Raw genomic sequence first — 23,191 nt, forward strand, 5'->3', positions numbered from 1 at the left:
ATTACTGTCCTTTGTACAAATTTTGTTAAAATTCCATCTTTTACTCTGCAACTACTTTTGAGGGGTTTGCATATGAAGCATGAAATCGATGTTGGTTTACCAAGTGGGGTAGAAAGAATACTGAGGTTAATTCCATCTAACTCTGGCATTAAATTAGTAATTGAAACACGTTCCTTTTTGGTTGAGCTGGGGCAAGAGGCTTGTTAACAACTTCGGAACGAATTTGAAGTTTAGGAAGAAGAATATTTGAGAAGCTGAAGATACAATTAATTAAATTAAAATAGACGCAAATAAATAGTAAATAATCAAGACTTGGAGAGTTAAGCACCATGAAGAACTAAGCTTGCATTTATTCATCGTTACTTTTAATTTCACTATTTAGTTAGCACAAAAGGACTTCGAACATTATATTTACCATTAGTCCATGTAATGGATCCAAACAGATCTTCCTTCAACGAGGTCGAAGTCGAGGAGAAAATGACTTGGTAGCTTAGTTTTTTACTACTTTTTGTAAATTGAAGTTTATCTGGAGTTAACGTGACATGAACACCACTGGGAGCATCGACAACGGAGGAGTATATTGTTTCATCTTCTTCACCAACGTTTGTAACAGTTCTAGTCACGTTCACGGGTCCTTTCCCATAGAAGTTTGAGATTGCTATGGAAGGATAGTTGATGTTGGAGATATGATCAGAACTCAAATCCTTGGGACAACTGAAACTATCAGGAACAGTTCTTGAGATGACCTTAACGGTGGTTATATTTAGTCCAATGTAACACAAGAAGTTCAAGTAGTCAATGGTGCTGGTTTCATAAACTAGCCCTGGTTGCAGTGGTTCAGATGTTGTCATTTCCCCTGCTCCATAGTCATAGGGTGTGGCTAATGACCCTGAATCCGTTGTTAAGGAAGCCTTCAAGTTGTTGTTTTGAATTGCTGCACATAGAAAGATAGGAGTTAATACATTGCTAAATCACATTACCTAGAGACGTTGACTTATATTTGTTGTGGGAAATGTGGGCTAATTTTAAGCAACTGAAACAGAGGGTATTTATTGAGGAGAAGAAGAACATATATTACACTTCTATATTTTTTATTTAACAAATATTTTTATTTTCAATAAAATATTCACGTTGCTTCAAATTATTATCAATTTTTTTAATGTTTATTCAAAGACACAACAAAATTCATGTATAATAATTTTTTTATTAAAAATCTCAATATATCACAGCAGTAATTTATCATGTGTTATAGACCACACATTATAAAAATTGAATCGTTATCAAGGGGTGATGTTTAGAAAACTGATTTTTTATTACAATCAAATGTCTAACCTGAGGTCATGATGGCAGATTTGATTGCAGAGGCACTCCAAGTGGGGTTCTGAGATTTGACACTGCCTGCAAGCCCTGAAACATGTGGGCAAGCCATAGAGGTACCTGAGATTATGTTGTAAAGCGAAGGTTTTTTCCCTTTTGGAACATCTTCTGCGTCATTTCCAATCCATGCTGCAAGAATGTTAACTCCCGGTGCTGCAATATCAGGCTACAAAGAAAACAGGTCCTGTTTAGTGTTTAAGCATGAAGGATAATCTATCATGATTTCTAATTCTATCATACCTTGAGAACATTTTTTGAAAGCGTTGAAGGTCCTCTTGATGAAAAGTATATCACCACAGGAGCAGGCTTGTAATCAAGGACTGAAACTGTTGGTAGAACTGTTGCCATTGGATTGCTTTATATTATATGCACAAACAATTAAATTAACTCGATCAGCTGTTTTGATGTTTTGCTTTATCTTTAGTCTCCAACAAGATTCAAATTGAATTCTAAGATGAACAATGCTGACTTGTACTAATTTTGACACATCCGTCAATCCTTACCTTGTTGAATTTATATACTGGAGGATTGTAGCAGCATCTTTTGAACTTATCTCTGTTGCTGGAAAGTCCCCAAAATTGGATGCTACTGCTCCATTTTGCTCAGTAATATGAACTACACCTATTCCTCCCACCTGTTTCACTATGCTAATTTTTTCACTGGTTGAGTATCCATCATCTTTGCCATCACAGACGACAATCTTCCCTTTGACTTTATTTCCTTCTAATGAATCTGGGTGGCATTGTCTGCATTTGACAAACAGATTTGTTTTGTTGAGAGCTTTCGAGTTTTGACAAATTACTGATGACACGTTTGTTATTCCTTACAAGATTTTGAATTTATGTCTGAATAACTATAAATTACATTTCTTTCAATGCTATTAGTTATACTTGCTGCATTGAATTTACATTTGAAATATTTTTAATGATTTTAAGTAGCCCAGTTCCAAATCCTTGAGGTTTTTCAGCTTCTGATTTATTGACAAGTTATTTTCATAGCTAATAGATTTTGCATACATACCTTGCTTCAGCTAAGTCAGTGCTACTTGTCTTGGCAGATTCACCGTATATTAGTGGATACTCCGGTGAATGTGAAAGAGGAGAGAAATTTATGGCTCTGCCCTGGAGTTTAATAATTATCAATGATGACATTAGTTGAACTTTACCAACTTAAAATGAAAACAAGAAAATAAAAGTAGCAAACCGTGACCAAAATATAAAAGATGTCTAATATTTTAAAGTAGTCAAAAACACCTAATCCCCCCCCCCCCTTGTTTGCATTAAGGTCTTGTACAAATTTGATATTTTAATCATTATAAATAATAATAATTATTTATTTTCTTTATTATACCCCTTATTCATTATATTATTTTTATAAATACATATTCTTCAATTAAACGCACATTATTTAAAAAGGATAAAAAAACAATTGTCTATTAATTTTGCAAAATGATAGTAAAATATTAGCATAATAGGAAAATCTTAAAATAAAATATTTTATCGTATGCTTTCTTATTCAATTCAAAAACAAACAAAAAAGTACATTGCTTTCTTAGATGTTTGAAAGATTGGAAACCTGAACGAAAGAATATTCTTCCTTTGGGCCCACACGAGATGTTTGAAAGATGAAACATTGCTTTCTTAGAAAAGCCATAGTTGTTACAGTGGCGATAGTCACCAGTTCTTTATGAGAATTAACTTATATTATTTCTTTTTCATTCATATAGATATTGATGTTTAATATTACTATAATACAAAATGTCAATTATTTTTAAAAAAAATGAGAAGAAGTAATAATTATTAAATAAAAAATGATTGTTAAACACTTAGCCATGTAGCTACTTTATTAACAAATTAAATTTAGGTAAATTAATTTGTTTATTTCATTTAATTAATATTTTTATTTTGTATTATACTATACCTGAAAAATAAAAAAGATTAAACTTAGTAACAATGTCTTTATCTATAAGTTTTAAAGAATTTTAAATTGAATTTTTATTAATATCATTCTTAAATTAATTTTATATACTTGAAAAATATTTTTATTAAAGAACAAAACTTATTACATTAAAAATATAAACAAAATTATATTTGATATTTTTTTACTTGAAATTTAATTACTTTTAATTACATAAAATGAATACTAACGGTTTATTTTAACATTTTTAAAACAAAAATTATGATTGTTCAGGAATTTATTATTTAAAAAAAAAGTTGGAGGGAATCTACACTCAAATATATACCGTGATCACTTTGTTGCCACCCAAGACAACGTTGGACTGAAAATCCCGGTCGATGGTGGAGGCTGCAACGGTTAAAATCCAAGGCGCGTCGTTCACAACCGTGGACGAGCTCGGTCCATCATTCCCTGCGGAGCACACCACCACGATGCCACGCTCCACCGCGTGGAACGCTCCGATCGCAATCGGGTCGGATGTCAAATCGGGTCGAAACACAGAGGGCGAACCCAGCGATAGCGACAACACATCCACCCCATCCGCTATGGCATCATCAAACGCCGCAAGAATCGCCGAGCCGCGACACCCTGAGTTCGAACACACTCTGTAAACTGCCAACCTAGTTTCCGGTGACCCACCGGAGGCGGTCCCCGCCGCGAGACCGTAGTAGGATGCGTTAGTGACGGTGACTCCCGCCGCCGTGGACGCCACGTGGGTCCCATGCCCAATCGAATCCCTCACTGTGTTGTCGGACCCATCTTCGTCCCCATCGGGATCAGCGTAATACCTTGCGCCGATTAGCTTCCTAATCAAAAATTGAAAATGATGCTAACCGTTACTCTAGAGGGACCCACTCATTATATATGATTAGGATCTAAAATCTTAATAATGTAAACAAGAATTCATCAAGTAATTAAGGTGGTTGTGTCATGTGTGTAGTGAATATGTGAATTTTTCTTTTTCCTTTCCCTGTTTGGTGGGGCTGTGACCTTTTACCTGTTGCAATTTGATGAATTGAAGTCTTGTGATTTCATGCAGGTACCTTTCCATCGGGATGGAATAGAACCCATGCCCTCGTCCTTAAAACTCGCCGCCTCAGGCCATATACCTGAATTCAATATGCATCATCAATTCACGATGAGGATAGAATGGTTAGTAATTATGTGGGAAATATTATATCAATAATCAATAATAAATAAATAATAAATTATAATTTGTTTTATTAAAAAATCTCGTTGAGATCACTAAAAATATTAATAAAACATTTATATTTTTAATATTTCTAGATTACCCGTGTCTAAGATGCCAATGACGGTGTCTGACGAGGAAGAGGAATTGGAGACCGTGTTCGGGTTGGTGTCTATTTTGACGTGAGTTTGGTATTTAAGGAAATCCCATGAATGTGTTGTGTGGAGCTTCAAAACGGGGTCAGGGAAGACAGACACGACACCAGGTTTCTGAGCAATGGAATTTGCCTCCTCTTTAGATAAACGAGCTGCGAACCCTGAGAAACCATGTTCGTAGTTTCGTACCAGAGCCCTTTCATTCCTTCATTCAAAAAAAAAAAATCTCATCTCAATATATATAATTGATATAAGTAACATATCAAACTCCACACAATGTATAAGTGGTTGGTTACCGTTTTATCACTGAGTTCAGAACCTGTGCATGGTCATTCCGAATAGAAGCATTTGTTGAATCCGAGGCTCCCATATACACGATATAAACTCCTTTACTATCAGTGTCATCATTAATACTATCATTCCCTGCTGATGATAACCTAAACGCTCCAAGAAACAGCAAGAGAGTGTAGAACAAATGCAATAGAAGTGATTTCCCTTTCATGATAGTTCGTATTCTCTTAACACACTTTGTTTCACTTAGTGTGCTTGGCAGAACCCGCGAATATTGTTATATATATAGCAATCGGGCTAGTTCGGTGCTTAATTGTGTGCTCTCAGAAGCGATTATGATTTACGGTTAAAAAAAAGCTATAATCTACCTTGGTGGAATTATTGCATGCTTATTCCTTGTGCGCACTGCAAATACGCGTCAAGCACTGAATCCACGCATAGTGCGCCATTTGAAGATAGATATAGGAAAATTTTGTAGTTGGTGCTGACCACCATGTATACGATAGCTTCAAGTGGAGGTAGCAACTACGAGTTAGTAACATTTAATGCGACATGTGAGGATTATACACACAAAGTATATGGCAGTTAGAGCTTTGCAAATTGCAATATATGCCTCCACAAATCTAGCTCGATCACTGTAGCAGTATATATTTATAAACAAAATCAACGCCACGCGATTTAGCTGAGCGAAAAATTTTCCCTATCCTCGGCACTCGGCAGTAGGAAAATTACCATTTTTTTTATAAATAAATATTAGAGGTATAGTAATTAACAATTATAACCAGCATTATGATACACATTTGACCTTTCCTATCATGTCATGTCCGTGGGTTTGTGCCAGAATCTTTATGTTACGACAAATGCTAAGATAACATGATAAGGTTTTTAAAATTTTAAAAGAAAGTTTTCTATATTTGAACCGATTTAGATGTTATATTTTTTATTCAATAATTTCTTTATTACTTAATAACTATATTCATGACACACACATCCACAATTAATGATATTAAGGAGTGCCTTTAAAACATTTGTTAATAATTTTAAATAACAGATATTAAGGATACTTGTTAGCATTTTTTTTATTGAATAATAGAAAAATAATTAAATGATTGTAACTTTTTATTTATATTTCTAGAGTATATGTTATTTTAATTTTTTAATGTATATAAATTAAACACTAAATATTTGTGGATCAGTGTAAGTAATTTTAATATAATCTATGTAATATAGATTTTCAATCTAACAGTAACTTTATGATATATATATATATATATATATATATATATATATATATATATATTTAATTTCTTGGTAGATGCAGCAAACAAAACTTAATCAGCTCTCTCAGAACTCCTTTCATTCAACCTAATTTCGTGTGCCTCAAGAGAACTCTGCAATTCTTCAACCAAATTCAAAATGATGACCAAGCTTCTTCTTCTGACAGTGATGAAACTCCAGAAATCAATGTTCGTTCTGGGAACAGTTTGGTCTTCCACCTTGTCCCTCTAGTAAGAAAAAACATGCTCCTAAAAAAAAGGCTGTTGATTCTTACAAAAAACCCTACAAAAGCAGATACAATAGAAAACCTAATTCCAAGAGCCACAAGGAAAACATCATCCCCACAAATATTCCTAAATATATGTATATATATATATACACTAGAGAGAGAAAGTGAGTGCGTTCTGACGTGCAAATTAAATCGATAATCAAACTGGAAATTAATCTTGTGGCTGAGGAATGACAGGCCATTAAGTTCGCCGGTTGTAGAGAAATAGTTATCTTATTAGGGCAAGGTATTTTTATCCATACATAGGAAGGTGTCAGTCTGGTTTCTGAAATCGCAGGTGATGGAGTTGGATGCATATTCCCCCCTTTTTTTTTGTTATCTGACTCCATATGCGTGAGTCATCAGACTCATTGTAGTGCGCCACTATTCCCGCATATAATCTTGCGATATGGATGCAATATTGCTCTGCACAGCCGCAAAGGATAGACCCCTTTGGTCGAGTACCACATTAATTAATTTAATAATGGGGAATTAACAAAATGTTCTAGTTGGGTATAATATCAAATATCAACGGCGTTGGCGTATCAATGTTTCAACTGTTAAGAGAATTCTATCATAATAATGATGACAATGAAAGGGCATGTGAGGAGAAAGAGAGCACATCTGTTTACGAGGCTTATGGGATATGAGGCATTTGGTATATAATAATAATAATAATAGTGTAATGAAATTGAAAACATGGACGTTTATGTCGCGACTATACAATAATCGTATGAAAATGAAAATAAAATATGGCTGGGTGTTTAAAATCCTACTATATATATATAGTTAAATTTCTGAACAAGTGTATTCTTTCTCGTATCTAACTGATCAATCTGAATGTAGAAACAGATAACTTCTGAGATATATAGCGTTAGGTTCTCTATATGTTATGATCTGCTTTAAGAATCTTTATAAAGATTTGAATATTGGATTGTTGTCATGAAATCATTTCGAAAAGATACCTTGACGTACATGCAAGATCGCGCGAGTAATATTATACGTAGTTCCTTTTATTTTTTTTGGGGCGGGGGGGTCTAAATATACATAGTCCCTTTTATATCCTGATAGTGCCCAATCATGTGGAAGTAATAAATGAAGTAGCCCATTTTATCAATTAAGCCCAACCTGTTAGTGTTTACAACTTTTAGGGGATGTTTTCAGCCTATAAAACTTATTAATAATATTCTTTAATAGTTTCTTAATCAATGACCAAATATACCAAGTCACGAATTAAAAATTGCATAAGTTTTAAATGCTGAGAACTGACTTATTGTCCGACTGAATATACTAGGTTTCTTTTCATTTTAATATTTAGTTTTGCAGCAACCAAATCATTATCAAGCAAATCGCAGTGAAACAGTGTTTTTTTTTCTGCAGTGTTTTTGACACTGTGTAAAAGTTACAATGGCTAAGGATCTGTCAATTATTTTGGACGAACGTTATAATTCAACCCTCGAGGATATATATATATTGGTTTATTTAATGTGAATAAGTGTGTGAAGTTAAAAATATATATATTTATCGTTAATTTAAAATTGATTAAATTATAAAATATTTTAATTTAAATGAACGATAGATACATCTTTACTTATTCACTCCACACATACATTACAAATGAAGAGGATAATGATGCAACTGCAGCATAATAAACTTGAAGGAAAATTATACTTCGACATTCAATTTTTTTTAGTGTGAAGTTAATAGAGAAAAGAGAGATCAGAAGAAAAGAAAAAAAGGAATGAAAGAAAATATGAAAATATAATAACTTAAAGTTTTAAAAGACGGTCTTGAATTCTCGAGATGATAAATTAATAGAGTTTTTCTTCTCAAAATTTTTTTTATCAACAAAAAAAATTATTTACTAAAAAATACAAGAAATATTTCAACTCATAATTCAAATTACAAGCTCTTCATGACGTACAGTAAGACTTCATGCATTGTAAGCGATTAATATATCACTGCGAAAAGAGAAATGACTTCTCAAAGTTTGAAGGTAACCAAGGGTAATACCTAACTTTTATATAATCCTTGGCTTATGCTAAATCCATATGCTCTTTAAAATAATTATAATTTTATGGGTCCAAATGGACCAAATAACCACCGTCCAAACGAGCATCCAATACGTTTCCACGTCTTTTTTACTTCTGCATCAATATTCCTATGATGAAGAAAACGGTCTACTAACTAAAACAGGACAAACATTGAAACCCATCCAACTATAATTGAAGTTCCAAACCTCAGTAATTAATTAAACATTTCTACTTGACCAAAAAAAAGAAAACTACGCAAGATCATAAAGTATGCATTTGATTATGCATAATAAACTAATAAATATGGATCCAATTTTTTAATGTTATATACTTTATATAGCGTGGAAATAAACGGGCATTCGAAGTATAAAAAGTGCGAAACCAAAGGTACACTAAATGTACAAAGGTAGACTTGTGTGGATATTCATATTAAGGTTTGAGGGTGACGGTGAGGCTAGGTAACTGACTTCGTGCCTTTCTTTATACATACTAACTATACACTTTTACGATTGTTGAAGTTCTCATCAATTTTCCTTCAAGAAAAATGCCGGATCATTATTGGAGGAATGCTAAAAGTATTCTAACATATTTTTTTCAACACACTTTTTTACTATCAGTGAAATATTTAAGCATTAATTCAGAACTTAACTTGCATTTATTCGTAGTTGCTTTTAATTCAACTACTTAGCTAATACAAAAGGACTTCGAACAGTGTATTTACCATTACTCCAAGTAATGGATCCAAATAGATCATTCTTCAGCGTGGTCGAAGTCAAGGAAAAAATAATTTGGTAGCTTAGTTTTTTGCTACTTTTCGTAAATTGGAGTTTATTTGGAATCAACTTGACATTTACCTCACTGGGAGCATCGACAACCGGGGAATACACTGTTTCTTCCTCTTTAGCAACGTTTGTTACAGTTCTACTCACGTTCACGACACCTTTCCCAGTGAAGTTGGAGATTGCTATGGAAGGGTAGTTGATGTTGGAAATATAACGAGAACTCGAATCCTTGGGGCAATTGAAGCTTTTAGGGACAGTTCTGGAGATAATCTTGACCATGGTTGTATTAAGTCCAACGTAACACAAGTAGTTCAAGTAGTCCATGGTGCTGGTTTCATAAACTAGCCCAGGTTGCAATGGTCGATATATTGTTACTTGCCCTGATCCATAGTCATAGGGTGTGACTACTGACCCAGAATCCGTTGTTATAGGAGCATTCAAGCTGTTGCTTTGAGTTGCTGCATTTAGTAAGATAGGAGGAGTTGATAAATTGTTAGATCACATGGATTCATATCTAGGATTACATTTCCTAGGGACAATAATTTCTATATATTATAATTTTTTTTTAACGTATATATCTTACATGTTAAGAAATTAAAAAATTGTAACATTTGATGTTATTAATATATTAAAATTTGAATAAAAACTTAATTTGCCTAGATTGTTTATTATGTGCCATCATTCACGTGTTAGTTAAAAGAACCATTATTATAAAGAAAAAGCCTGACCTGAGGTCATGATTGCTGATCTGATTGCAGAGGCACTCCAAGTGGGGTTCTGAGATTTGATGCTGCCTGCAATCCCTGCAACGTGTGGGCATGACATTGAAGTCCCTGAGAGGATATTGAAATGGGAAGGCTTTCTTCCTTTTGGAACGTCTTGTGTGCCATTGCCACCAATCCATGCTGCAAGAATGTTAACCCCTGGCGCAGCAATATCAGGCTACAAAGAAAACAAGTTCTATTTAATATTGAGAAATGAGAATAATTTATCATGTTTTATAATCCCATCAATCGCTCTGTGTGTGCGTGTTTGTATGCTTATATACCTTGATAATATTCGGTGAAAATGTAGAAGGTCCTCTTGATGAAAAGGATGCCACCATGGGTGCAGGCTTATAATCAATCACTGTAACTGTTGGTAGAATTGTTGCCACTGGATTGCTTCAAGTTAATTATGCACGTACGACATCGTTAGTCTTAGAATGTGTTTAGAATATTTTTTTTCAATATATGAAAAAGAAAAACCATTCAAGACTAATGTTGATTGATATTTTGTTCGAAAGTCATCTTAAGTCTTTGATTATTGTTCTTACAAATGTATCAATATATTTAAATAAGCAAAATATTAAATCTTATGATTAAAACTATTAACTTATTTTTGTAGTAAATTTTCATTTTTTATTTTATTTTCAACAATTAATGATTTTAAAAGCAAAATCAACTAATTCTGATAACTTTGTATTCGTTTTTCACAATTTTAATATAGAAAGAACAATCAGTCTATACAATTCAAACAAAACAAATTATTTTAAAGTTATTTTCCACCTAACATATTCAAACAGAAATTTATTTATACAATCAATTATAATGATAATTTGTTATTAAAATAATCAACCTTTTAATTATAACTAATTCAAACACACACTCATTCCTTCCGGTTCCTTACCTGGTTGAATTGACATACTGAAGCATTGTGGCAGCATCTTTGTAACTTATCTCTGTTGCAGGGTAGCCCCCATAAATTGATGCTTCTGCTCCTTTTGGATCAGTACTATGAGCCAAACCAAATCCTCCTGCTTGTTTCACAGCTTTAACTTTTAAACCAGTATCATATGAATGATCTCTGCCATCGCAAATTACAATCTTCCCTTTCACTTTATGTTCATCTAAGGAATCTGGGAAGCATTGCCTGCATTTCATAATTGATCCACTTTATGTTTGTTATTCCTTTCTTAATTAAAAATTTTGGGTCTTTGGACTAACGATATGTTGATCCCCAAGCTTACTAAAAATTTTGCGCACGTACCTTGCTTCATCTAAGGTGGCGCCACTTGCCTTGGCCGACTCACTATATATCAATGGATACTTGGGAGAGTTTGAGAGGGGGGACAAATTTATGCCTTCGCCCTGAAGTTCATTAGTTTCCCCATTTATTAGCACCGCTAGCATCTATTGTATCTTACCAATTTAAAACAAATTATTTACTCATGATTTCTTTTTGGTAACATAACCTTCAGATTATAATTCAAAATTTAGCGTTTTATCCCATACATTGTAACTATAAATATCATAATATTAAGAAAGATTAGTTCTAAAAATTAGCATTTATTTACTATTATTATTATTATCGATATCAAATGATAATATTAACATTAAACTTGAAATGCTGATCATAATTAAGTTACATTAAAATAAATAGCTTAAGTAAACACTTATTCAATAAATTTTTACTTTATAACAGTTAATAATATAAATTTGATCATATAATTTATTAGAATAAGTTTAAAAAATGAGAAAAAAAACTTATGAAAATAAATTGAAAAAAGTTTAAAAACACCAAACTATTTGTATAAGTTCTTTTATAATTTTTTCTATATATTTTTAAATATAATTTAACATATTTTTTAAGGTGATAAAAAATATAAAAATAAATGGAAAAAGTATTGAGAATATATTTTATTATATTTGATCATTATTTAATTATTTTAATAAAAATTTGAAATTCTTAACAAGTTATAAAATTAGCCTAATGATATATCACTCGTAGCTTTCTATTTATTCATTTTATAATTAATTTACGGAAATTATATTGATGTCTGCATAAATATTGTTGTATTTTTAAGTTCAGAATTGAAATATTTCAAACTAAGTCAACAATAAAAATACTTTTACTTATTCATTCTAAAGATAAATGAACAGAATTACTATTTAATACAATAACATGAAAAAGTGATGAATTATTAAGAGAAAATGGAATCAACATGTAGCTAGTGATATACCTTGATCACTTTGTTACCACCCAAGACAACGTTGGACTGAAAATCCCGGTCAATGGTGGTGGCTCCGACGGTTAAAATCCAAGGCGCATCGTTGACAACGGTGTTTGAACTTGGTCCATCGTTCCCGGCGGAGCAAACCACGACGATGCCACGCTCCACGGCATGGAAGGCTCCGATGGCAATTGGGTCGGATTTCAACTCGGACCTAAACACATAGATGGGACCCAGCGAGACCGATAACACGTCCACTCCATCCGCAATGGCATCGTCAAACGCCGCAAGAACTGCGGAGCCAGGGCAATCATATTTAAAGCACACTTTGTAAATCGCCAATCTTGATTCCGGTAACCCACCCTTGGCGGTCCCCGCCGCAACACCATAGTAAGACGCACCACTCACGGCCACTCCCGCCGCCGTCGACGCCACGTGGGTCCCATGCCCTTCTATGTCCCTTGGTGTGTCATACTCTTCGTCCTTATCAGGGTCTGGGTAATACCTTGCTCCGATTAACTTCCTGATCCAAATCAATACAATCACCAAATTAGAAGTTATAAGTTCACTATTCAATTTTTTAAATTTAAACATTTTTAAATAAAAAATTAAAGGCGCATTATATAGTATTTTTAAAAAGGATTATAAATGTTTTTCTTATTAATAATGATTATTTAATTATGTTAGATTAAATTAAAGAAAAAAGAACTTGGAGTTTTTTTAAAAATGTAAAATAAATATGAAGAAAAAAAAAAGTTGTTTGATATTGGTAGGGTTGTGTACTGGGCTTTTCACCTGTTACAGTTAGATGAATTGAAGTCGTGTGATTTCATGCAGGTGCCTTTCCAACGGGAAGGAACAGGACCCATACCCTCGTCGGCAAAACTTGCCGCCTCCGGCCATATACCTGAATTCCGCTTTTGTATTCATTCGTTAGTGAGAAATTATAACTGTAAAATAAATTTGTTTTTTTTATTAATTAAAGATAAATAAAAAAAAGTAAATAATAAAATGAATGATGCCATGAAATAACATTAAAAATTAATAAATTATAAAAGGTATAGTAAAAGTTTTATATAATTTATGTACTTATTAATTGATATTTTGTCAATTTATTATATTTTAAAAAATAATATATTATTTTAAATATAAATAAATAATTACAATTAAATTATATATTTACAAATATTTAAATTTTGTAAAATTTTATATGCATAACCTTTATAATTATTTTATAAAATTATTATATTAATAAAACTCACTTTTATATAAAAAATTAATAATGTTATTGTTTTATTAAATTTAACATTTAATATCAGTCGATTTTAATATACATACATATTTTGTATAAAAGAAGAAAGAGATAAGAAATGAAAAAAAAGAGAGGGTGATTTCAATCCCAAATTTGAATGTTGATAACCTGTGTCTAAGACGCCAATGACGATGTCTGATGAGGAAGAAGAATTGGAGACCGTGTTTGGGTCGTCAATTTTGACTGGAAATTGGTTCTTGAGGAAATCCCAGGAATGTGTTGTGTGGAGCTTCAGAATGGGGTCGGGGAAGACAGACACAACACCAGGTTTCTGAGCAATTGAGTTTGCCTCATCTTCTGATAAACGCGCTGCGAACCCCGAGAAACCATGTCTGTAGGTGCGTACTAAAGCCTTCTCATTCCTTTCAACAAAATTTTCTCATCTCAATATTGGTACGTAATTCGTTTTAAATATTGCTTAAGTAACGTATCAAGTCAATTAATTGATGTTCGTACACTTTATGTAATTAATGTACCTTCTTAGCACTGAATTCAGAACATAAGCATGGTCACTACGAAGTGAAACATTTGTTGAAGCCGCGGCTCCCATATACACGATATAAACGCCCCGTTTAGTGTCATCGTTACTTCCATTCCCTTCTCCTAGAAACAGCAAGATAATGCAGAATAATAACAAGAAAACAGAATTGTCTTTCATGTTCGATCGTATTTTCTTGCACTTCGTAGGTGCTCAATTTGTTAACCTCCTTATATTGCACAAGCTAATGGAGGAGCATGTTCGGTAGCACCTTCATATATGCATATATAAACTTATTTGTGCCAGCAGTAGATTATGGTTTTAATAAAAGAAAGCTACATTCTGTCTTGGTGGAATTATTGCATGCTTATTCCTTAATTATGCGCACTGTACGTACGTCAAGCACTCGATCCAGGTCAAGTGCGCCACTAAAAGGTATAGCCATGTAGCAACCACTCAGTGACTCAAAATATTGTTAATGCCATACTTTTAAAAATATATTATTCAATATTATTTTTACGATTCATCGGTTTTTTTTAAAATTAAATAATTTATCTCATACATTATTAGTCACTTTTTAAAATTATTTTTACATTTTAAAAAATTTAGCAATTCCAAAAAATACATTAAAAATATATTTAAAAAAATGTGTTATCAACGTTTAACATATAATGTCTTGGCTATATATATTATCAACAGCAGTCATTTAAAAGAAGAGAGGACAAAATACCTCTTGGTTGCATGCCTTGGCATATTATTCTAATTTGCTACTTAATAGGAGTCTTTATAAAACACCATAACAAAAACACCCAGCGATCAACTGAGTTAGAAAGTTTCACTATCCTTGCCAATCATAATAATTCGATTATTAAAAGTAAATTACTGGTAGAGTGATTTACAATTATAAGTGGCACCACACATTTGACCTTTGCTAATTGATATCATTTTGTGTCTGTGGGTGTGTACCAGAATGGATATATTATATACGTAAGTGGGTTCTGACGGGGCAAAAAATTATAATAAAACTGGAAATTAATCATGTGGCTGAAGGATTGAACGCCATGAAGTTAGTCATTTGTGGAAAATTGATTATCTTATCATCGAGCCATGTTAATTCACACGGAGGAATGTGTTAATTTGGTTTTTCAAATCTCAAGTTTTCTGGTGATGGAATTGGATGCATGTTTCCAAATTGGAGTGCGCCACTATTTCTAGAGACACCCTTGTGATATGCATGCAAGGTGTGTCAAATTGAAACTTAATGTAGGAGTTTTTATTTGAAGATTATAGTAAATGTTGCTCATTTGCTAAATGATCATGACCGATGGTAGAAAAGGCAAGTGGAGTTTGGGTTCAATTTGGATTGAATTTCAAAATTACTTTACTTTTCTTTTTCTAAAACTAGTTTGGTTGTGATCAATTCAGTTTAAAATTAGTTTTAAGTTTATTTATATTTTAACTAAAATTAATTTTAATCCAACTTTTTAGTCAAAATCGATTTAAAAAGTAGAGAATTAAAAGAAAACAAAGAGAATGAGGATTTAGGTTTACAAAATACAAGAGTTTAATTATAAAATAATTAAAAAATAAGTTCAGTTTCATTATATCATGGGAGGTTAAAGTTCAATTTATCTTATAAGTCAATTAATTTTTGTCACTGCAAGCAACATAGTGCCATATATCAAAAGCATTCCAAATTTATTGCTTTCCATATATCTCATTTCTCGTTTGATTAGTCTTCGGGTACTCAACTGTCAAACCCGTGTTTGGAATTTAGCTTCAAAATTTTTCCTTTGAAATGATTTTTTTTTCCCGTCTTGTCGGTGCTCAATATATAAAAACTCGTGTTCATTAGTCTTCGGGTACTCAACTTTCGGACACGTGATGTGAGGTTCTTTTTCTGTATAGTTGTAAATTGTGTTCAATATCTCTTTCTATTTCCGTATTCATGTTTTGTATATGCCATTCAATTTATTTTGGTTTAGTGATTATTTACATATTTATTTCAATGGAGAGTTTCCAAAGTGGCTTTAAAAGTTTTTAAACTATTGACCTTCAAATAGGAAATCTGGGATTGGTCGATTTTGATGAAAGACCAAATGCACATGAAACTGCATAAACGAGAAGTGACCCATGAAGTCTCTGGGAATGGAAGCAAGGTGGCCAATCAAAGTGGTAAGATTCTTTCGATTGTTTCAGGTGTTGTTGACGAAGAATTTTTCCTTTTTCTTTTTGGTCAATGGGAGAATTTTGCCTTCAATCCACAAATTCAATGGCAAAGAGAAAATGGGTGCCGATTAAAAACGGAGCCTGGGGAGAGAGTGGGAAGGGGAATGCTTGCTTGAGTTGGGCTACAAATGGAAACAAAACCAGTTTCAACTAGTCATCTAATAAATATTATACGTATAATAAAAAGAAATAATGGTACCCTAGTGGACACCATAAGCGTTGTTGTAATTATAGAGATAACACGTGATCCGATACTAGCTTATAAAAAATTTACTTTATATAATAATATCAAATTAATTGTGTTTTACTTTAATTCATCTTATCAAATGGCAAATGCGATATGATAGAAGTGCCTTAAAAAGCAAATTAAAAATTTCTAAAGCATACTCTAATACGTTCGAGTGATTGAATTTATAATCAAGTTACAATTAAACTGAATAAATAAAAGAAAACAAATCCAACTTATGATTAAACTAATTTAACTGCCCATTCAATTTTTGAAGCATTGTCTTTTAACTGAGGGTAATATGAAGAAAAATGGGAGATTGGAGGATTGGATTGTCTTTCCATAAAAGGGAGAAAATAAATTGTGAAAAGGAAATAGAAACGCGTGGTATTAGCCCTGATAGGACACAGACAAACACTATACCCTCTTTACAGAAAACACAGGGAAAGGCCCTTGTTATAGAGAGTACCAAGACCAATTCTTTTACCCCTTTTGCAGGTTGCAAGTGGTGCTTCTGCTTCCTTCTCAAAATGGAGATGTTAAGGTTCTACACAGAGTGCGCATTTTGGAAGGTTTAGCATTAGAACTACCCGGGGACATCAGCCGCAACTGCAACTGTAACAAAATTAACCCAGAAATTAAAGCCGCAGAAACTATTCACAATTGAGTAATGTTATATCCTCTTATCTTAACTAAATATTAAATGAAAGTTAATGTATTTAATATCTTTAAAATCTAAAATATATTTATTTTTTATTTAATAAATAAGAGAATTTGTAAGAATTATTCTTTACATTTACTTCCACTGAGTACTGAGCAAGCACTAAGGAATCCATAATTAATCCTGTTCAATTTGCAATAACATGAAAATTGAACCAAAAAAAACATAAAAGGTTGGTGCTTGGATCCTCAACAATAAAACTGATTAAGATCCCATAAAAAAAATTATAAAGAGAAATAAATGACTGACCTCTTCTATTTGTTTTCTGAGTCTGGAATTCTCTTCGATTAAAAGGGCAAGTTTAGTTTCCAACTCGTCTTTATAAGCCTGCAGAAAATGTTGTTGTCGGCGTTAAAAATTGAAAAAATGAGAGAGAGAGAGAGAAGGGATTTTTTTTCTGAGAGTTGAGAATATGAAGAAATTGAGAAAGAGATGAGTTTCCTGTTTTCTGGCTCTGGAGCGAGCACCAGATTCTCGGTTCCTAATGAGGCGCTTAAACCTTTGTTCAGAATCAGAGGAGTCGCAGGTTTCCCTTTCGGAGTGACACATGGTGGAAGATTTCAAAAAAGAGTGATGAGAGAGAGAGTTAGAAGTGAAAGTGGGTTGAGAGGGCGATGTGGGATTAGAGGCAGAGGCAGTGGATAGGGGCAAGAACTGGTGAAGGATGAGGTTGCGAAAGGGTGTTTGTGTTTGTGTTTGTGTTTGGGTTTGGGGAATGGATGACGGTGAATTTGGGACATGGATCTTGCGATTACTGTTACCTGCTGATGATGCCATGGGGTGACTATGCCATTACTGTGTTTGGATCGCATTAGTCTCACCAGCTTTGGGGTTGACAAACAGGTCCACCTCATTAATCGCAGGACAAGATGGGCGCTTCCTTCATCTTCATCTGTAAATTATTAACCAAGTCTTCGCATTCACAGTAAATTTCAAGCTCTCCTTAAATATTGTTCTATCTTAATGAGATTAACCCTCATTAGTTCTTTTGTTCAAGATTTATAATTTTTTAATATTAAATACTTTATGTTTAATTTCTACATCATTTTTCTAACATATTAAATTACCAAAATTATAATATTATTTTGTTTTATTTCGTAATAAATTTAAAAGAGAATAAAATAAAAAGGTATAATTATTTGAGAAATATATAATTAAAAATCATATGGTGACTAAGTTATTAAGTATGTCTTTTATATCATTTCATATTTAACAATTAATTTAATAATAATTTTTCTAAATACTTTTAATTTAACAAGTTAACTTGTAAATTTTTAATTTTTTTTTTACTTTTAACTAGTTTTTTAATGTGCAATTATTTTTATTTGCCAATTTTGTTAAACATTTTCATTGATAAGTAAGCGAAAAATTTTGTCATTTGAAAATAGTTAATTAAAAATAAATTTTATCATTTGAAAAAATACTTTCTTGAAAAGTCACCCTATCATTAATTAAAGACAATGATTTCTTAAAACACTATTGTTATACACTAAAAATAACTACTTCATATTAGAATGAAACTTCAAGTTTTAAATATAGTACTGTGTTCAAATATACTACACTACTATAATACGTATAATATTATTATAACACAAAGTCAACATATAGAAACAACATCGTATTATTTAAATATATAAATATCATATAAGCGACAATTAAAATTACGCAAAATTTTGTAGGTGTTATATATATCCAATGACATCACTCAGATATACAGAACAGGCGTCACATTGCATTCCCATAATTTGGTAATATATTTTTAAAATTATATTAATTTGATAAATCATTTTAAATAAATACTGTAATTTAAAAACATCTTTAAAATTATAATTTATAGATCTAATATAAAAATCTTAACCGATAATATTGAAGTATAAGCAAATTTAAGTGGTGATGAGAGGGGTGAGAGAAGGCTACCAGAAAAGGAGCAAGTGTGTCTGCACAGCACGCTGTTTCCTTCTTTTAAGATTTTGGTAAAAGTGACAGAATGTGGCTACAGAGAATCTTTGCTCAACTACATACCAGAAAATGGCACCCTAAGGGCGACTACACAATAGAGTAAGACAATACTTGTCCATCTCGGCAAATGGAAACCCAACTACAGAATTACCAAAAATGCTCCCAACTTGCTTCATTAATATTGACTGAAGCAGGAAAAGGATGAACCAACATGGCGGCATTACCTTTTCTGTTTGTGGTTTAGATTCAACCACACCAGTCAAACCCATACTGCAGGACGAAAACAAATTATAAATACTATTGTTTTAGTTACTATCTTTACTTACATCAAATTTATTCATAATTTCATAATAACACTTCTATTTTTATTTATTCTATTAGATTTTTTTATATAAATAAAACGACCAGTACAAAAATTGTAATGTTATAGTAAACTTTTAAATATACACGATTCTTTTTAAACCCATTTTGACAAATTTCTAAAATCAATTCTCCCACCATGACATATTGTTCATCATAAAAACTATTATTAAAACCACTAAAAGTTTTCGTTTTAATTATATTTACTAATTTAAAATTAATATAAATTCAGTTTAACCTCAAAACAAACAATAGAATGTGTGTTTATTCTCAACAAATATGACTACATTTATTTTTAAATAATTCATATTATCCCATTATATGCGGTGTTATGTATGTTATGATGTGATTGATGTCATGTAAACAATCCTTTCGTGTTAATAAGCGAGATAATATATCTAAAATGTGTGTCCCATTATCAATAAACAATAATAAAAACAATTTAAAATTTATAAAAACTAAAATTAATGTAAAAAGTTAAATAAAAAAAAAACTAATCATATTTACAATAATTAAAGGTATGTCTTTTTATCTTTTCATATCTTAGCACATCATTCACCTTATCTATTACATCCTTTTTATTTCTTTTTTCTTTCTAATTAGAAGACAGCCAAAGAATATCTGCCAACTATTTTTATAAACGTACATAGGCAATATCCCAATGAGATATCTTCTAATTCGCAAGACGACAACCAATTAAGTATCAAAGTTAACGTTGAGAAAAATCTAGGAAAGTGATAGCGACCCCAAGAAATCCACTAAGCGTGTTAAATATAGGACAATCCCACAAAGATACATAAACTATTTCCTTAAATATGTGTGGGCATTACTTCACTTTTTGTAACATTTTTTAATATACTTTTCAATCGAATTTTTCATTTTATTTCACTTAATTTATATATATTTCTCTCCTAATTGTTATTAAAAAATGTAAAAAATATACAACCACAAATTTTGTCTTTATGTTGATATCTTGGCGCTTGTCGAGAGACAGAGACTGATAGTAGGAAAATAAATATATGAATGCAACTGAAGGAACAGTGTAAATCATTAGTTGGATTCTCTGTATTATTTGTTTAAAATGAAGTGAAATGTAGCAGAATGAACCCATTATAAAATATTAAAACTATTCTATTTGATCTTATGTAATTTTGCTTTATTTTACTTGTAGACAGATAAATGAGTGTTGAAGAATCATCCTAAACCATTCTAAACCTCCAAACTAACTTAATTATGAAAAAAAAAACAAAATGTTAATTAAAAATTTTAAAAACCTAGAACTTAATTTTATTTTTTACTTAGTTCAATTCAATTTTTAATTTTCATTTAAAAATTAAATTAAATTATAAATGACTAATCTATATTATTTTTATATTTTATTTTCAAATAAACCCTGACCTGAACACACACACACACATATATATATATATATATATATATAAAAGATTATATTATTAGCTTAATTAATAAAATTTAATTTTTTATTAACTAAAAAATATCATTTCTTAAGAAAAATAAATTTTAACATAACCGTTTCAATCTAAATTACCAAAAAAACAAAAATTAGTACAAACTGAACCGTAATTCTTTTTTAATAAATACATTCAAAACACTCTTAGGCATCTAAAGAAAGTAACTTACATCATTTAGTGGTACAAATAATTAATACATCTTCACTATCTTATAATATGTTACTTTAATCCAAGAAAACGTATTTTAATTATACATTAAGCATCGTTAGAAAGTAGCTTCCAATAATCTACAGCAATTAGAAAAAATAAAATTGCAACTTACAAGTAGGAACAACCCTAATTCTGGTCAAACAGCAATGTGCTTACAAGGATCTGCAATCTGCAGGACGAAGAAATATCACAGAAAGTACCAAAACTCACTTTTTAGCATGCCCTTTACACCCGAAAGCCTCATTATCTTTCTTATCTCAAACTTTTGGAACGTGAAAACATACAAGAAAAAGAGTTCCATGTTTCCTTCTCAAAATGGAGATGTTGAGGTTCTATACAGTGTTCCCATTCTGGGAGGCATAGCCACGCGAATCTGCAACTGTAACAAAACAAACGCCACAAAAACTCTTCATTTTCTTTCACTCTCAGTACTGAATAAGGATCAAGAAGTGCTTTCCTTAATTAATTCCCGTTCAGTTCAAACTTACAAAGTAAACATTAAAAATAACTGAAGCTGACCTCTTCCAGTTGTTTTCTTAGTCTGGAATTCTCTTCCGTTAAACGGGCAATTTTAATTTCCAACTCTTTTCTATAAGCCTGCACAAATTGATTTCTAGGAGTTATAAAAAAAATAATTAAGAAAGGAGGGAAAAAATTAAAAGGGGTTTAATAATTCAGTTATTAGCATTAATTAAGTAGAGAGTGAAGAAAGAGAGTTTCCTGTTTTCTGGCTCTAGAGCGAACTGCAGATTCTCGATTCTTGATCATGCGTTTATGTCGTTTATCATAGATATCTCGTTGAACCATTTTGTTGATATTGGGGTCGCAATTAGCATCAAAGGAAGGGTTAGGAGCGGAAAGAAAGGTGGGTGGAGTATGTCGTTTAAGAAAAGAAGAATCAGCAGCAAGCGATGTGGGATTGTTGAGGTTGAGGTCTAAGGAGCAGTTAGAGAGAGAGGAAAGTTTAATGTCGTTCCAGACATGTTCAATGGATTTAGCGTTGGTTGAAGGTGTTTGTCGAAGTGAAGAAGGAGATGGAGAAGTGGGGAAGAGTGAGGCCATCGCTGTCTCTGAGTTAGACATCACAGAGTGGCTGAAGATTCAGATGGGTGATGAGGCCATGGATACATACTCGTGTACCTTTTTTACTGTCTTTGGTAACAAGAGTGGTATTGCTACATTTGGGGTAGGCAAGAGGGTCCCATCTCCCCCAACCCCCACAATTAAACTAATCAAAGTACTACTATCTCTCTTTTTTCCCCCTTTTATTGGAACTGTAAATCTCTATTGTAGTATGAATTAGTGTATGCTTAGTCATACTTTTTATCCTTTAAATGTACCTTTAATCAAAACGTTATTTTGAACTTCCAAAAATATATATATATATATATATAAGGTTAATAATACACTCATATTTACTTCTTTTTTTAAATTGTATTAATAAGTTACACTTTTACGAGTATTTTATCGAATTTAATTTGTAATTTATGAATATTCCTAAAGGACAGGTGAGGCTATATTAACATCCTCAATTTTTAATATACTTTTATTTAATTTTTTTAGAGGGATTTTGTATGTTACATTCTTAAAAATATGTTAACAAATTCAAGATTATAACTTATTAACATATGTCTTCTAAAACATAAGAATTATATTCAGATATATATATATATATATATGGATGGATTAATTATATTTTCTATTGCTAAAAATATCATTTTTATTTTAATTACTAATTGTCACCCCTGGGAATTCTCTTAACAATCAATTGTCACCTTGCCACAGAAGCCCGTCTAACATGAGATTTTGGCTTTGAAAATACATCTCATATTTCGTAGAGTAGAAACAACAAATTCTAGGAAATTATTTTATTTAAATTTTTCTATTAAAGTTATTTATAAAT

At 31.7% G+C, this 23,191-nt stretch overlaps 4 protein-coding genes across 4 annotated transcripts; all 4 read right to left on the minus strand.

The window, feature by feature from the left end:
* Nucleotides 1-349: 349 nt before the first annotated feature.
* LOC113864837 (CO(2)-response secreted protease-like) lies at nucleotides 350-5,366 on the minus strand. The gene is made up of 9 exons (XM_027499011.1): nucleotides 4,974-5,366; nucleotides 4,626-4,882; nucleotides 4,331-4,442; nucleotides 3,620-4,139; nucleotides 2,398-2,498; nucleotides 1,881-2,123; nucleotides 1,618-1,732; nucleotides 1,333-1,543; nucleotides 350-934 (listed from the first exon to the last, which is right to left on the minus strand). Exons 1-9 carry the CDS (start codon nucleotides 5,177-5,179, stop codon nucleotides 375-377), a joined length of 2,325 nt encoding a protein of 774 aa, XP_027354812.1. The 5' UTR covers nucleotides 5,180-5,366; the 3' UTR covers nucleotides 350-374.
* Nucleotides 5,367-9,227: 3,861 nt separating this feature from the next.
* Nucleotides 9,228-14,291, minus strand: LOC113864838 (CO(2)-response secreted protease-like). Its single transcript, XM_027499012.1, has 9 exons — nucleotides 14,110-14,291; nucleotides 13,742-13,995; nucleotides 13,117-13,228; nucleotides 12,331-12,844; nucleotides 11,358-11,458; nucleotides 10,998-11,240; nucleotides 10,378-10,492; nucleotides 10,058-10,271; nucleotides 9,228-9,787 (listed from the first exon to the last, which is right to left on the minus strand). Exons 1-9 carry the CDS (start codon nucleotides 14,289-14,291, stop codon nucleotides 9,228-9,230), a joined length of 2,295 nt encoding a protein of 764 aa, XP_027354813.1.
* Nucleotides 14,292-16,995: 2,704 nt separating this feature from the next.
* LOC113865801 (protein FD-like) lies at nucleotides 16,996-18,085 on the minus strand. Its single transcript, XM_027500565.1, has 3 exons — nucleotides 17,729-18,085; nucleotides 17,537-17,614; nucleotides 16,996-17,181 (listed from the first exon to the last, which is right to left on the minus strand). The coding sequence occupies exons 1-3, from the start codon at nucleotides 18,062-18,064 to the stop codon at nucleotides 17,092-17,094; spliced, it is 504 nt and encodes a 167-aa protein (XP_027356366.1). The 5' UTR covers nucleotides 18,065-18,085; the 3' UTR covers nucleotides 16,996-17,091.
* A 3,513-nt stretch (nucleotides 18,086-21,598) lies between these two features.
* On the minus strand, nucleotides 21,599-22,350 carry LOC113866309 (protein FD-like). The gene is made up of 3 exons (XM_027501192.1): nucleotides 22,033-22,350; nucleotides 21,808-21,885; nucleotides 21,599-21,667 (listed from the first exon to the last, which is right to left on the minus strand). The coding sequence occupies exons 1-3, from the start codon at nucleotides 22,348-22,350 to the stop codon at nucleotides 21,599-21,601; spliced, it is 465 nt and encodes a 154-aa protein (XP_027356993.1).
* Nucleotides 22,351-23,191: the final 841 nt, after the last annotated feature.

Source organism: Abrus precatorius, unplaced genomic scaffold, assembly GCF_003935025.1.
Source record: "Abrus precatorius isolate BTA unplaced genomic scaffold, Abrus_2018 Scaffold4, whole genome shotgun sequence".
NCBI classification, from domain to species: domain Eukaryota; kingdom Viridiplantae; phylum Streptophyta; class Magnoliopsida; order Fabales; family Fabaceae; genus Abrus; species Abrus precatorius.

Coding starts and splice junctions, on each gene's coding strand:
- LOC113864838 (XM_027499012.1), bottom strand. CDS start 14,291: ATGAAAGACAATTCTGTTTTCTTGTTATTATTCTGCATTATCTTGCTG. Junction 13,996..14,109: donor CTGAATTCAGTGCTAAGAAG/GTACATTAATTA, acceptor TTTTGTTGAAAG/GAATGAGAAGGCTTTAGTAC. Junction 11,459..12,330: donor GTGGTAACAAAGTGATCAAG/GTATATCACTAG, acceptor AATGAACTTCAG/GGCGAAGGCATAAATTTGTC.
- LOC113865801 (XM_027500565.1), bottom strand. CDS start 18,064: ATGGCATCATCAGCAGGTAACAGTAATCGCAAGATCCATGTCCCAAAT. Junction 17,615..17,728: donor GCTCCAGAGCCAGAAAACAG/GAAACTCATCTC, acceptor CATTTTCTGCAG/GCTTATAAAGACGAGTTGGA. Junction 17,182..17,536: donor TCAGAAAACAAATAGAAGAG/GTCAGTCATTTA, acceptor ATTTTGTTACAG/TTGCAGTTGCGGCTGATGTC.
- LOC113864837 (XM_027499011.1), bottom strand. CDS start 5,179: ATGAAAGGGAAATCACTTCTATTGCATTTGTTCTACACTCTCTTGCTG. Junction 4,443..4,625: donor CATTGGCATCTTAGACACGG/GTAATCTAGAAA, acceptor TATTGAATTCAG/GTATATGGCCTGAGGCGGCG. Junction 1,544..1,617: donor TTTCAAAAAATGTTCTCAAG/GTATGATAGAAT, acceptor TTTTCTTTGTAG/CCTGATATTGCAGCACCGGG.
- LOC113866309 (XM_027501192.1), bottom strand. CDS start 22,350: ATGGCCTCACTCTTCCCCACTTCTCCATCTCCTTCTTCACTTCGACAA. Junction 21,886..22,032: donor TCAAGAATCGAGAATCTGCA/GTTCGCTCTAGA, acceptor CAATTTGTGCAG/GCTTATAGAAAAGAGTTGGA. Junction 21,668..21,807: donor TAAGAAAACAACTGGAAGAG/GTCAGCTTCAGT, acceptor GTTTTGTTACAG/TTGCAGATTCGCGTGGCTAT.